The sequence below is a fragment of the Arachis hypogaea genome, chromosome 10 (assembly GCF_003086295.3).
Source record: "Arachis hypogaea cultivar Tifrunner chromosome 10, arahy.Tifrunner.gnm2.J5K5, whole genome shotgun sequence".
NCBI lineage: Eukaryota > Viridiplantae > Streptophyta > Magnoliopsida > Fabales > Fabaceae > Arachis > Arachis hypogaea.
The window spans coordinates 26,783,132-26,794,179 of NC_092045.1; the positions used below are offsets into that span (position 1 = coordinate 26,783,132).

General features: G+C 32.1%; 1 protein-coding gene across 1 annotated transcript; it reads left to right on the forward strand.

The window, feature by feature from the left end:
* Positions 1-1,640: 1,640 nt before the first annotated feature.
* Positions 1,641-6,845, forward strand: LOC112715426 (peroxisomal nicotinamide adenine dinucleotide carrier). Its single transcript, XM_025767193.3, has 11 exons — positions 1,641-2,171; positions 2,279-2,356; positions 2,487-2,561; positions 3,436-3,566; positions 3,787-3,841; positions 3,973-4,089; positions 4,492-4,557; positions 4,628-4,735; positions 4,863-4,931; positions 5,495-5,549; positions 6,300-6,845. The coding sequence occupies exons 1-11, from the start codon at positions 2,091-2,093 to the stop codon at positions 6,488-6,490; spliced, it is 1,026 nt and encodes a 341-aa protein (XP_025622978.1). The 5' UTR covers positions 1,641-2,090; the 3' UTR covers positions 6,491-6,845.
* The last annotated feature ends 4,203 nt before the right edge of the window (positions 6,846-11,048 follow it).

Below are 11,048 nucleotides of genomic sequence, written 5' to 3' on the forward strand. Positions count from 1 at the left end.
TTCGGCGAATATCTTTAAAGCTCAACAAGTTTCTTCGAGACTTAGTAGACAATAGTGCATTATTTATTATGAATTTTGTTCCTCCAGGAAACAAAATTATAGCTCTTCCGGAGCCTTCTATCACATTGTCCGAGCCAATAATAGTATTAACATATTCTTCTTTTGGCACAAGATGGGTAAAATATATATCACTTTTAAGAATAGTGTGCGAACTTGCACTATCCGCAAGGCAAATATCTTCAGAATATGTCCTTGTCATTTTTCTTCAAAAACAAATGATAATTATAAAATGAGTAGAAGTACATGCACAGTCAAATTATTCACATGAATACTTAACAAACACATACACATATCAAACTATTCCATCATTGATCAAATAGCCAATATTACCTTCAGAATCCTTAAAGAAATTAGATACATCATAATGAGTGGTGGAATTTTCATCATTTGAAACAAAATTTGTTTCCTTTTCTTTGTCATCCCTTTTCAAGGATGCTTAATAAGGATTAACTAGGTGCCTTGGAGTACGACAGGTACGTGACCAATGGCCCTTTCCACCACAACGGAAGCATTTATCCTCAATTGATATACTTTGCCCATTATTTCTTTCTTTATCCCACTTCTAGTGAGATCTTTCTTGTGAACATAATTTCTTTTCCTTCCATAATTTTTCTTGTTATCAAAATCTTGTTATTTACCTCTTCTGGGGTTAATTGCCGCATTTACTTCAGGAAATGGGGCGGCGCCAACTGGGCGCGCTTCATGATTCCTTAAAAGTAACTCATTGTTGCGTTCAGCAACAAGAAAGTAAGAAATTAACTCAGAATATTTTTGAATTTTTTTCTTGATACTGCTGCTGCAGGAGCACATTCGAGACATGGAAGGTCAAAAAAGTTTTCTCTAACATATCAGGTTTGAGGAAGTATCACATGATTGTACATTTCTTCAAAGTCTTTCCACAGATCTGCAAGATCTTTTAATGTGGGATATTTATTTTTCAATCATTCGTCAAGATGACGATGAAGGAAAATCATGGCCTTGACTTTTATCCTTCTGGGATGTATTATTTTCAACCTCAATGGTATCTTCAAGATCCATTGAATCAAGATGGATTTTAACATCTATATCCATGATAAATAATTATTTCTAAATATATCAAGAGCATTATATTTAAAATGAAAGAGTTTTAACATAATAAAAATTTGTTACCTGGAGTCTTCCTAAAATTTGATCAGAGTCTCGTGCTGATAACGTGTTGTAGAATAACTAAATAAATAAATAAGGAAGAGGTAACAAATATAAAATATGAAATATAACTTGATAACTCTAATAGTAATATTCACTATAATTACTATATCAATATAGTAGATATAATTAATATATTTAATAATATTAAAATATTTAAGAGAATAGTACGAAAGAGAAAGAATATTACGAGAGAGAGAAGCTATTGTTTTTATTATTGTTGTACCTCATATGCTTCCGACCCTCCTTCTATTTATACTTGTACAAAGGATTCTTTTTCAAAGTTTCATAAAGCTTAGTCTTTCTTGAGAAATTAAAATTCTCTATTAGAAAAGTTAGCCGTCCAACATTGTGAAGAAAGTCACAATATATTAAATGGGCATCCATTCATATATATCACAACACATTTCAATATTTTTGTTAAATAAATTTTATTTGTATGAGGTCATGATTGAATTTATTTTTTTTAAAGGCTAAAATTAATACCAGCCTTAGTTTGTATTTTTTTTAATAAATGAGTTGCGAAAGTGCACTTGGCAGTTGAGCACCCCTTATAGCTTGTTTCCTTAACGGTTAACAACGTCAACGTTATTTGCTTTTTCCCAAACACAACAACCAAAACGAAAGCTTCGTCACAAAATTCCGAAAGTCGTGCTTCCATGCCTTTATTCCATTCCATTCTCTTGATCCATATTGAAAATAAATAATTACTATACTAATTACTATACACTCTCTATTACTAAATCTTAATTTCTTTTTCTGCTTAGTTACCAGTTGCCATGCTTTCCTGAGAAATATTTTCATTTTCCCGAGAAAATAAATAATAACAGAAAAGAAGAAAAGAAATGTCGGACGCTTTGATCAATGGATTGGCCGGAGCTGGGGGAGGGATCATTTCTCAGCTCATAACATACCCTCTTCTAACTGTAAGAATTTGGTTTCAAAATCCGATCCTCTCGTGAAAATAGTGGGTTTTCTCTTAAGACGTGAAAGATTTGAGTTTTATAATTATTTTTTCTGGTGTGATCTGCAGTTAAACACTCGCCAACAAACCGACCGTGATGTAAAGAAAATCAAGAGTAAAGTTGGAACCCTCGACCAAATGTGCCAGGTCCTTTTTTCTGTCTTTATTTCAGCTTGAATCATAATGCCATAGTGTAATTTTTTTTTGGCTAAATAATTTATTTTATGAAAGGAAGAAAGCGAGGTTTGTGATTGTTGGGAAAAAAATACTGATATAGGTTGTGAAGGAAGAAGGGTGGGAACGATTGTATGGAGGGTTGATACCATCACTAGTTGGTACTGCTGCATCTCAGGTGAGCTTATTTCAGCTTACTATGTTTGGAGATTTTTTATTTTTTGTATCAGACACCTCTTCTTGTGTAATTGTAACTGTTGTTGATGTTGCTGCAAGTTTTTCTAAGGTGATCTCACACTCCCTCTAATGGTCGAGAGGTGTGTCAGTTCGGCATACAAGAAAAAATGAGTTTATAAAACATTGCTGCTATTTGTTTACTTTGTTGATCAATATTGATATTTCCTAATTTCTAAACAAAGAATTTTTTTTTAATTTACAAGTTAGGAAGGAGATTAGGATGATGTTTCGGAAATGTATATCACACTATTTGTTGATATATTTCATTTTTGTGATAATGAATGGGAAAATTAGATTGAAAATAAACTCCAAAGTGATCTTGGAGATTGACCGCTTACACTAAAATAGTCTTTGATATCCCAATTACATTAATTACGTCCCAAAAATAGGCAAAAATGTACTATACTAGTCCTTAATAGCATGATGAGTCACTTATAGGAAAGGGCCGAAGGACTAATATGGTGTAATTTTGCCAATCTCGAATAAGTAGAAGTTTTGCTTGGTGAATAGTGTGTTAAAATGTTTATCTCATAGAAGGCCAACAGGGTAGCCTATAATGATCATCTTCCAATTTTTCTTCTTATGTTAGTGGTAAAAGATTATCCTTTGACACTTTATTAAGATGGATAAGGAAACTTTAGAGACTTATTTAATATAACTATTGACATACTTTACTTATTTGTTTGATTCAGAATGAACTATGGAAGTTTTCCAACTAGCCATGATTGCTGCATCATGTATTTTTATAGCAACATGTTCAATGTTTTTCTTTGAATTTCATATTGGTTTAGTTTCTCACAAATTTTATGGTACAGGGTGTTTATTATTATTTCTATCAAATATTCAGGAACAGAGCCGAAGAAGCTGCACTAACACAAAAAAAGATTGGCATCAGTGATGGATCAGTTGGAATGCTATCCTCTCTTTTTATTGCTGCTTTATCTGGGTACTTTTCTTCTGCCCAGAAAAGAACCCCTATGGTTATAGTTTGTTTTTGCCCCAGCAAATTTAAGTGCATGAGTAATGGTTCTACTTTATTTTCTTATAATTCAATCATATGCTTTGTGAAGTGTTGTCGATTTGACCTTCCAACATCATGTTAGTGAAAATCAATGATTAGATAATGTGATCTCAATGACTTAATTCTTTTATTTTATTTTTGGTAGGTCTCTTAATGTGCTTTTGACGAATCCTATATGGGTTGTTGTCACCCGTATGCAGGTAATTTAGTTACATGATAACATTGTTTTAAAGAGAAGGAATCATGGAAAGAAATGATTTCTTACATTGAACTTGATTATTACTGTTTTTGTCTTTTCAATTTTTGTGGAAAACCACTTTTTACTATGCAGACACAAAGAAAAGAGTCAAATAAGAAAGATCCTGACATGGGATTGTTAATTGTTGGTGGTGAAGAAAGCGTTCCTCTTCCTGCAGATAAGCCTCTTCCATATGACACTAAACATGTGGTAGGTAAATTCTTTGTCAGTGATCTCTTTGTGATATTCGAACACATAGACCGAGACCATTGTGATTATTATTGATTTGTTAAGTATATCATCACCCTTGAAAGATTAACTTTGTTGGAAAAAAGACCATTCAAACATTAATAATGATCATCCGACACTTGAAGGGTTAATATGTTTTGTTTTAGTTTTGACTAAACACCATCATATGTCAACGTGTAATATACCATAGTTACATGTTTCACCAATTAGATGACGTGTCACGTACTAATTTATACGTACCAATTTACAATTTATCTGCGTATGAGAACATCATAAGTATATTTTTTATATAAATATTTTATATGTGGTGTACCGCGTATCGATTCCCATACCATAACGCAACGTACTAATATGTGTTTGCAGATACAAGTCTATGAAGAAGGTGGAATCCTTGGTTTCTGGAATGGTGTGTTACCATCATTGATCATGGTACGTTCGAAAATAAATTCTTTCATTATCATCACATGAACTATTATTGATTGTTTTTCACTAATTGCAGGTATGCAACCCTTCCATTCAGTTCATGCTGTATGAAACCATGTTATTAAAGATGAAAAGAAGACCTTATGGGAATAAGAAGGGTAGAAATGGGGTAACTGCATTTGAGGTATTATTCTCATTTTGCTTCTCTAGGTATATCACTTCCAACTGATATCATATTCACACCTTCCTTCCCTTATTTGCTTTTGATTGTTTACAACATTTGTCAGACTAAGATTCCCTTATGGCACTAGATATTTCTTCTTGGAGCTTTGGCTAAGCTTGGAGCTACTGTTGTAACTTATCCTCTTCTAGTTCTCAAGGTATATTTTATTATCTTTCTCAACATGTTGGTTTGAATTGGCTAAATATGATCCTTAAAAAAGAATGCAGCCTCTAATTGTCTGAGTTAAGTCTTGATTTAATCTCTAATATCTTAAATGTCATACTCTTGTCCTAAATATTTATGTCGTCCTATTTTTGTCTTCTAGACAATATTAAAATTTTTTCTTCTAAGATACTTTTTTTTTGTCTTTTTTATTTTCAAATTACTAGAACCATTGCTACAACTACTATAATTATGATTGTGTTCATTACCAAAAAGAAGATGATAATCAAAGAAATGATATGTTAAAAGAAAAATTTTTAATTTTGACCAAAGCGCTAAAATAGGATGAGATAAGACGTATATGACAAAAATAAGATGTTTCCAATACAAGGAACGAAATTAAGACGTAGTTCAAATATTAAGAACTAAAACAGTAATCTGCTGAAGTATCTTTGCTTGGGCCGTGTGATGGGTTGAGTTGTGTTTTGGTTCCACCATTATTCAAGATAAGTAAGGAATGCTTTTTTCGTTTCTATTCCCACTTGTATGTTCTTACAGTCAAGGCTTCAAGCTAAACAGGATAAAACAGGGGACAACAGGCACCATTATACAGGTGTGAGTTATGCCAATCTTCTGTTATAAATGCATGCCATAATCCAATTCTGTGTTAGGTTTCTTGTCCTGTGATCTTGTTTTGTCAATGAAGACACGACAGTATTAAGATCAACGGAGACATAGCCCCAACGTTAATGCTTTTAGTTCCTATAGAAAAAATTTGGTCCCCCAATGTTGTAAGGAAACAACATCTAGTAATACCCCAAACTTTTAATCATCAAATTAGTCCCAAACTTTAATTTCGTCAGATTGTTCACCTATATGAAAGGACTAATCCGAAAATGTTAAAAATTATTAGGGACTGGTATGTCTTTATTAAATAACGATAGGAACTGAGCTATCAAACTTCTTATCAAAGTTTGACATGAGAATTGATATGTCTAACCAGGAGGGGAACTAGATAAATATTAGAAATGGACTAAAAATATTTACACAATAAAATAAGATTAAAATAAAATTTTAAAGGGGACTAAACTGATATTTACATATAATTTACATGTAAAAAATTAAAATTACGGGGGTCATTGCCCCCTTCCTCACTATGTGGCTCCGCCCCTGTGTCTAACAACATAAAAGGTTAGAGATTGATTTAGTGAATAAAATTTGTCAAGGATTAAATTGTTCGACTAAAAATTCTTTGAAGACTAATTTGGGATATTACTTAACCAAATCTCTAGTATTCATAAGGAGTAGATATGTATAAAATATTTGCTTTCCTCCCTGAAGTTGCATAATCTTTGAAATTCAGGCACATGGGATGCAATTGTTAAGATGATAAACTATGAAGGGATCTATGGATTCTACAAAGGCATGGGCACTAAAATTGTACAAAGTGTTCTAGCTGCTGCTGTTTTGTTCATGATGAAGGAAGAACTCGTTAAGGGCGTTCAATCCTTTCTAGCTAAAGATGGATCTAACGCTGTAAAGCGAAAACAATGATGATCCATCAAGAGTGAGAACTCTGAGTGAAGACCATTAGCATCATTAGAACTTCTCACTAGGATTAAAAAGCTATCACTAGAGTTTTTCTCTAGATTTATATTTTCATGAACGTTATTTAGTTCATAGGAAATAGTGTATGGCATGTGTGTGACCCTTTCTTTAGGTCATACATTACACCGCTCTTTTTCAAACTATGCATTAACCGCACATGATGCTTGTGCATTTGGTTGTCCTTATATATATAGAGAGAGCGCACGCAATGTCATGAGGACAAATACTCTTACATTGGTGTAACTGAAATGATAGGATGAAACTTATCTGTGCTTCAATGGATTCTTGAATGTTTGTAGCATTGGTAGTGCATGAATATAGGGATCAAGTTTTGAATATGAACTTCATCCCTCTTTATGCTTGAAGGTTTTCAGTGTGATAAACTGCCATAAACAATTCATAATAATTTTCGATTTGATCTTTTTTTTTTAAATAGTGAATATTTTTGTACATATTTTTATTTGTATTGTATAGAGATTTTTAAAGTTTTATTGAATTGACTATTAGGCCAGTCCAAATTAGTTTTATTGTGTTAATATAATTTTTGAAAAACAAATGATGTATGAAATATATAGTGAACAAATTAATAGAATTAGATTGTAATTTAAAAATAATTTTTTTTCTTTGTTTTAGAATGTATGATTTCATATCATATAAGATATTTTTTACACATTCTTTTAGTCTCACTTAGCTTAAATGATATGAGATCATACTTTGCAAGAGTAATTAAAACGAAAAAATAGACAATATTTATTAGCCTTCCTCAGTCCCACTCCTTAAAGTCTTCAACTAGAATTTGTGACAAGCAAGCTTTCTAGTACAGTAGTACTAGATAAGAAATCTATTTATTAAAATGAGACAGTTACCATTTTTTTTTTGTTCTTTACACTTTGTTTGGATAGATAATGAAAATAAAAAGAAAGAAAATAGAAGTAAATTTTTTATGCGTTTAGATAAAAAGAAAATAGATAAAAAATTTTCATTTATTTGGATTAAAATAAAAGTGAAAAGAGAAAATCGAGTAAAATTATGCTAATATCCTTATCTACTTTATAGGTAAATTAAAGTGTGCATGTGAAATAATAAATCTATCTTTATTATAAAATAAAGTATAAATATTTTTATTTGTTTATTTTTATTGTATTTTATAAATATTATATTTTTTTATATATTTGATTTAAATTATTTATCTAATACATAAAATATTTAAATGTGAAACTCTATTATAATAATGGTTTCACTAGGTAGACTATTGAAAATCTGAACAACGCGAATAATAGACTGATCTTTTAGCCCACTGAAGATTAAAAGAAAAATTAGCCCAACTCAACTTAAAAAAAAAAACTTTTTAACCCTACCATTAGAAATTTTAACCATCCATTCCTTTTAACTCTATTTACACTTCTTTCTAATCCAAACTTCCTCCTAGTGCTCTGCCATTTTCTGTCGTCACTAATCTTCAGTATTGTATTAAGAATAAATATCCCGTATGAAGAACAAACATCCTATTTGCATTAAGAACAAACATCTCATTTATAAGAAGAGGCAATAATGAGTGCATAGTGCAACAAAATAGAAATTTAGGAGTTAGGAACACTTATTCACTAGCTAGCAAAGCTAGTGAGCTTCTTGTTCTCATGAAATAGAACCACAATTCATAGTTTTCTTTTTTAGAAAAAAATATTAAATAATTAAAAATATAGATTTTACAAAAAAAGTTATAGACAGCTGAAGCTTGGGATTGGGACTGAAATTTGGTAGTTGAGATTGAGTATTATGTTTGATGATCAGAGACGAAAACTAAAATTTTAATCCCGAAACACATAATTTTAATCCGTTTAATACTTCCAGAAAGGTCAAAAGTGGGGGACACATGCATTTCTAAATATGTAGATTGAAACTTTAATAACATTTTTTTTAAAATATTTTCATTTAACTTGTTAAATTTTAAATTTATCCATCATCTCCATATTTATCTTAAATCCAACATGATACTAAGATATAATTCAGTCTAAATATTTTTTACACTAAATACAATACATACATTTAATATAATCTTTATCTTAATCTCTATCTCTTCTCCAAATATAGTCATAGAGAATATATTGGCCTCTCATCATCCTGCACCAGGATTAGAAATTTGAGTTATCAAAGGAGTAGAATTAGGAATCCATAAATAATAATAGAAAGACTGTGCGTGAGCATGTGTAGTGTAAGACAAAAGAAAAAAAATTATAAGGTTAAATTAATTAAAAAATAAAAAATATTATTGTACATTAAAATCAACAATTAAAATAAGTTATTATGTATTCATGAATACATATGCTATTTAATTATTTTTTATATATATTTTATATTTTAACATATATTTTATATTATTAATTAATTTTAATGTGTACTTAGTATAATTTGAATGAAAAAAACATATGGCAACACAATATCAGACTATTAATAAACTATAACGACCCAAGAGAGCTCACTAGTACTATTTTCAAAATGATCATTGTCACTACTGCTATTGTCGGATACAAGAGAAGTTTCAACCATAGGAGTGTAGCTAGACATAGATCCTCAATTTAGTTACCGAGAAATCAATATGATAAACACTACACCATACAAAGATCTCACTAACAACGAGATAACGAGGTGGAGAAAATTAAAGCCACTTGTTACGGTTGCCAATGATACGTGATGCACAAAAATGTCGTAGTCTTAACCGCCATGGATTGGAATCTAGTGCCATCATATGAAAGAAATTAAATCATAGCTGTAGATCAATTTCATGTTTCGGTTTTGAAACTGCCATTTGTCCATTTCTCATTGTCGATATATATTTGGAGTTTAGGACCACTGGCCAAAAAGAGTATTTTAGTTTTTCCATTTTTTTTCTATTAACAAAAAAAAATCAATTTCTAGTTTTTTTTTTAATTTAATCATTTTTTCAATAAAGCCTGTTGGATATATTCTGTGAATAATTTGTTCAACATGTAGAGGTGGACTATTACTCCCAAGTGAAAGTAACATAGTAGATAATTGTTCTTGATCGAATGAAATTCATAATATAATTACTTTCAAGTAAATGTAGATGTAAAAAGTCCACTCATCAGTGTGGATTTTGATCGTATCGCAACTTGGTGTTTGCCGCTTGCGAGGTCAGTGAGTGAGCTAACAAGTGGATCTAGCATACCTTTGGGACCACACATCAACCTCATATAGCATTATTAGCATAGTCCCCTGTGCTGGAGTGCTAACGTATATCAATAGATAGAGTTGGAAGTGAGCTGCACGATACTATTCTGTTCTACCTTTTAGAGGAAGAGACCGTTAAAGGAAGATTTTTCGTTGTTTTAAATTGATGACGGGATTAAGTATTAATTTTGATAAATCTAACTTCATTCCAATAAACTGTAATGATTGATGGGTACAGCGTATATGCAGCGCACTGAACTATAAAAAAACTTCCTTTTCAGTTAAATACTTGGGGATCTCGCTAGGAGCTAACCCGAGATTGGTAAAGATTTGGAAGCCAATTATAGATAAAGTGGAGGATAAACTTAGCATATGGAAAGCCAAGATTTTCAGTAAAGCCAGTAAGTTGGTGCTCATCAAATCTCTCTGTTAAATGTAAAACCCGGTTAATTAACGGCTAATTAACCCATAAATGAGAATTTATTCTAGAAAGCCTAAAATGTGATTTTTATGGCTAAATGTGATAGAGGAGATTGAGACGAGAATTTCGGTACCAAATTTATAGAATTCGGACCAAGATTGGACCGAACGGGCCAAACCGGGCCAATTGGACCCAAAGTGGGCCCTTGGCCCAACATAACTTAACCAAAACCCTAGTTTTCAGCACTCTCTCTCCTCATTTGTTACACACACAAGCTGAAATGGTGGAGAGGAAGGGAAGAACATTCTCTCAACTTCTCTCTCTCACTTGATCTTCAAACCACCATAACTTTTGATCTAGAGCTCCGATTGCCGCCCCGTTTGCGGCCACGCGTTCACCGCGGAGAGCTCTACAAAACCCATACCATCAATCTTGAGGTAAGCCACACTTTGCTGTTCGAATCTCAGCCCTTGTTTTCGAGTTTCAATGGGTGAAGTGTTGAGATTTTGGGTTCTTTGATGTTATAGGACCCAACCCTCTTGAAGGAGAAGGTTAATCTTGTCTCCTTGGACCTTGGGTGTGGTAAGATTCTCAACCCTAGTGTGATTTGTGATTTTTATGATGTTTGGGTTTTGAGATGTTGTGTATGGGTATGATGGTTGTGGCTTAGGTTGTGTATGTGTGGATATTGGAGCTTGATTGGTGATTTTGAAAAGCTTGGAAAGGGTTTGGTGGTGCAAAATCTGTTCTTGGAAGTGTTGAGGCCTTGAGAGCTTGTGGATAAGTGGTTTAGAAGTGCTCCGGTGGAGCTTGGGAAAATCGGCTAAGGTATGGTTTCGGTTTCCCGTATCTAATATGTAATGTGGTAGGAAATACTTAGGCTAGAGGCCCTAA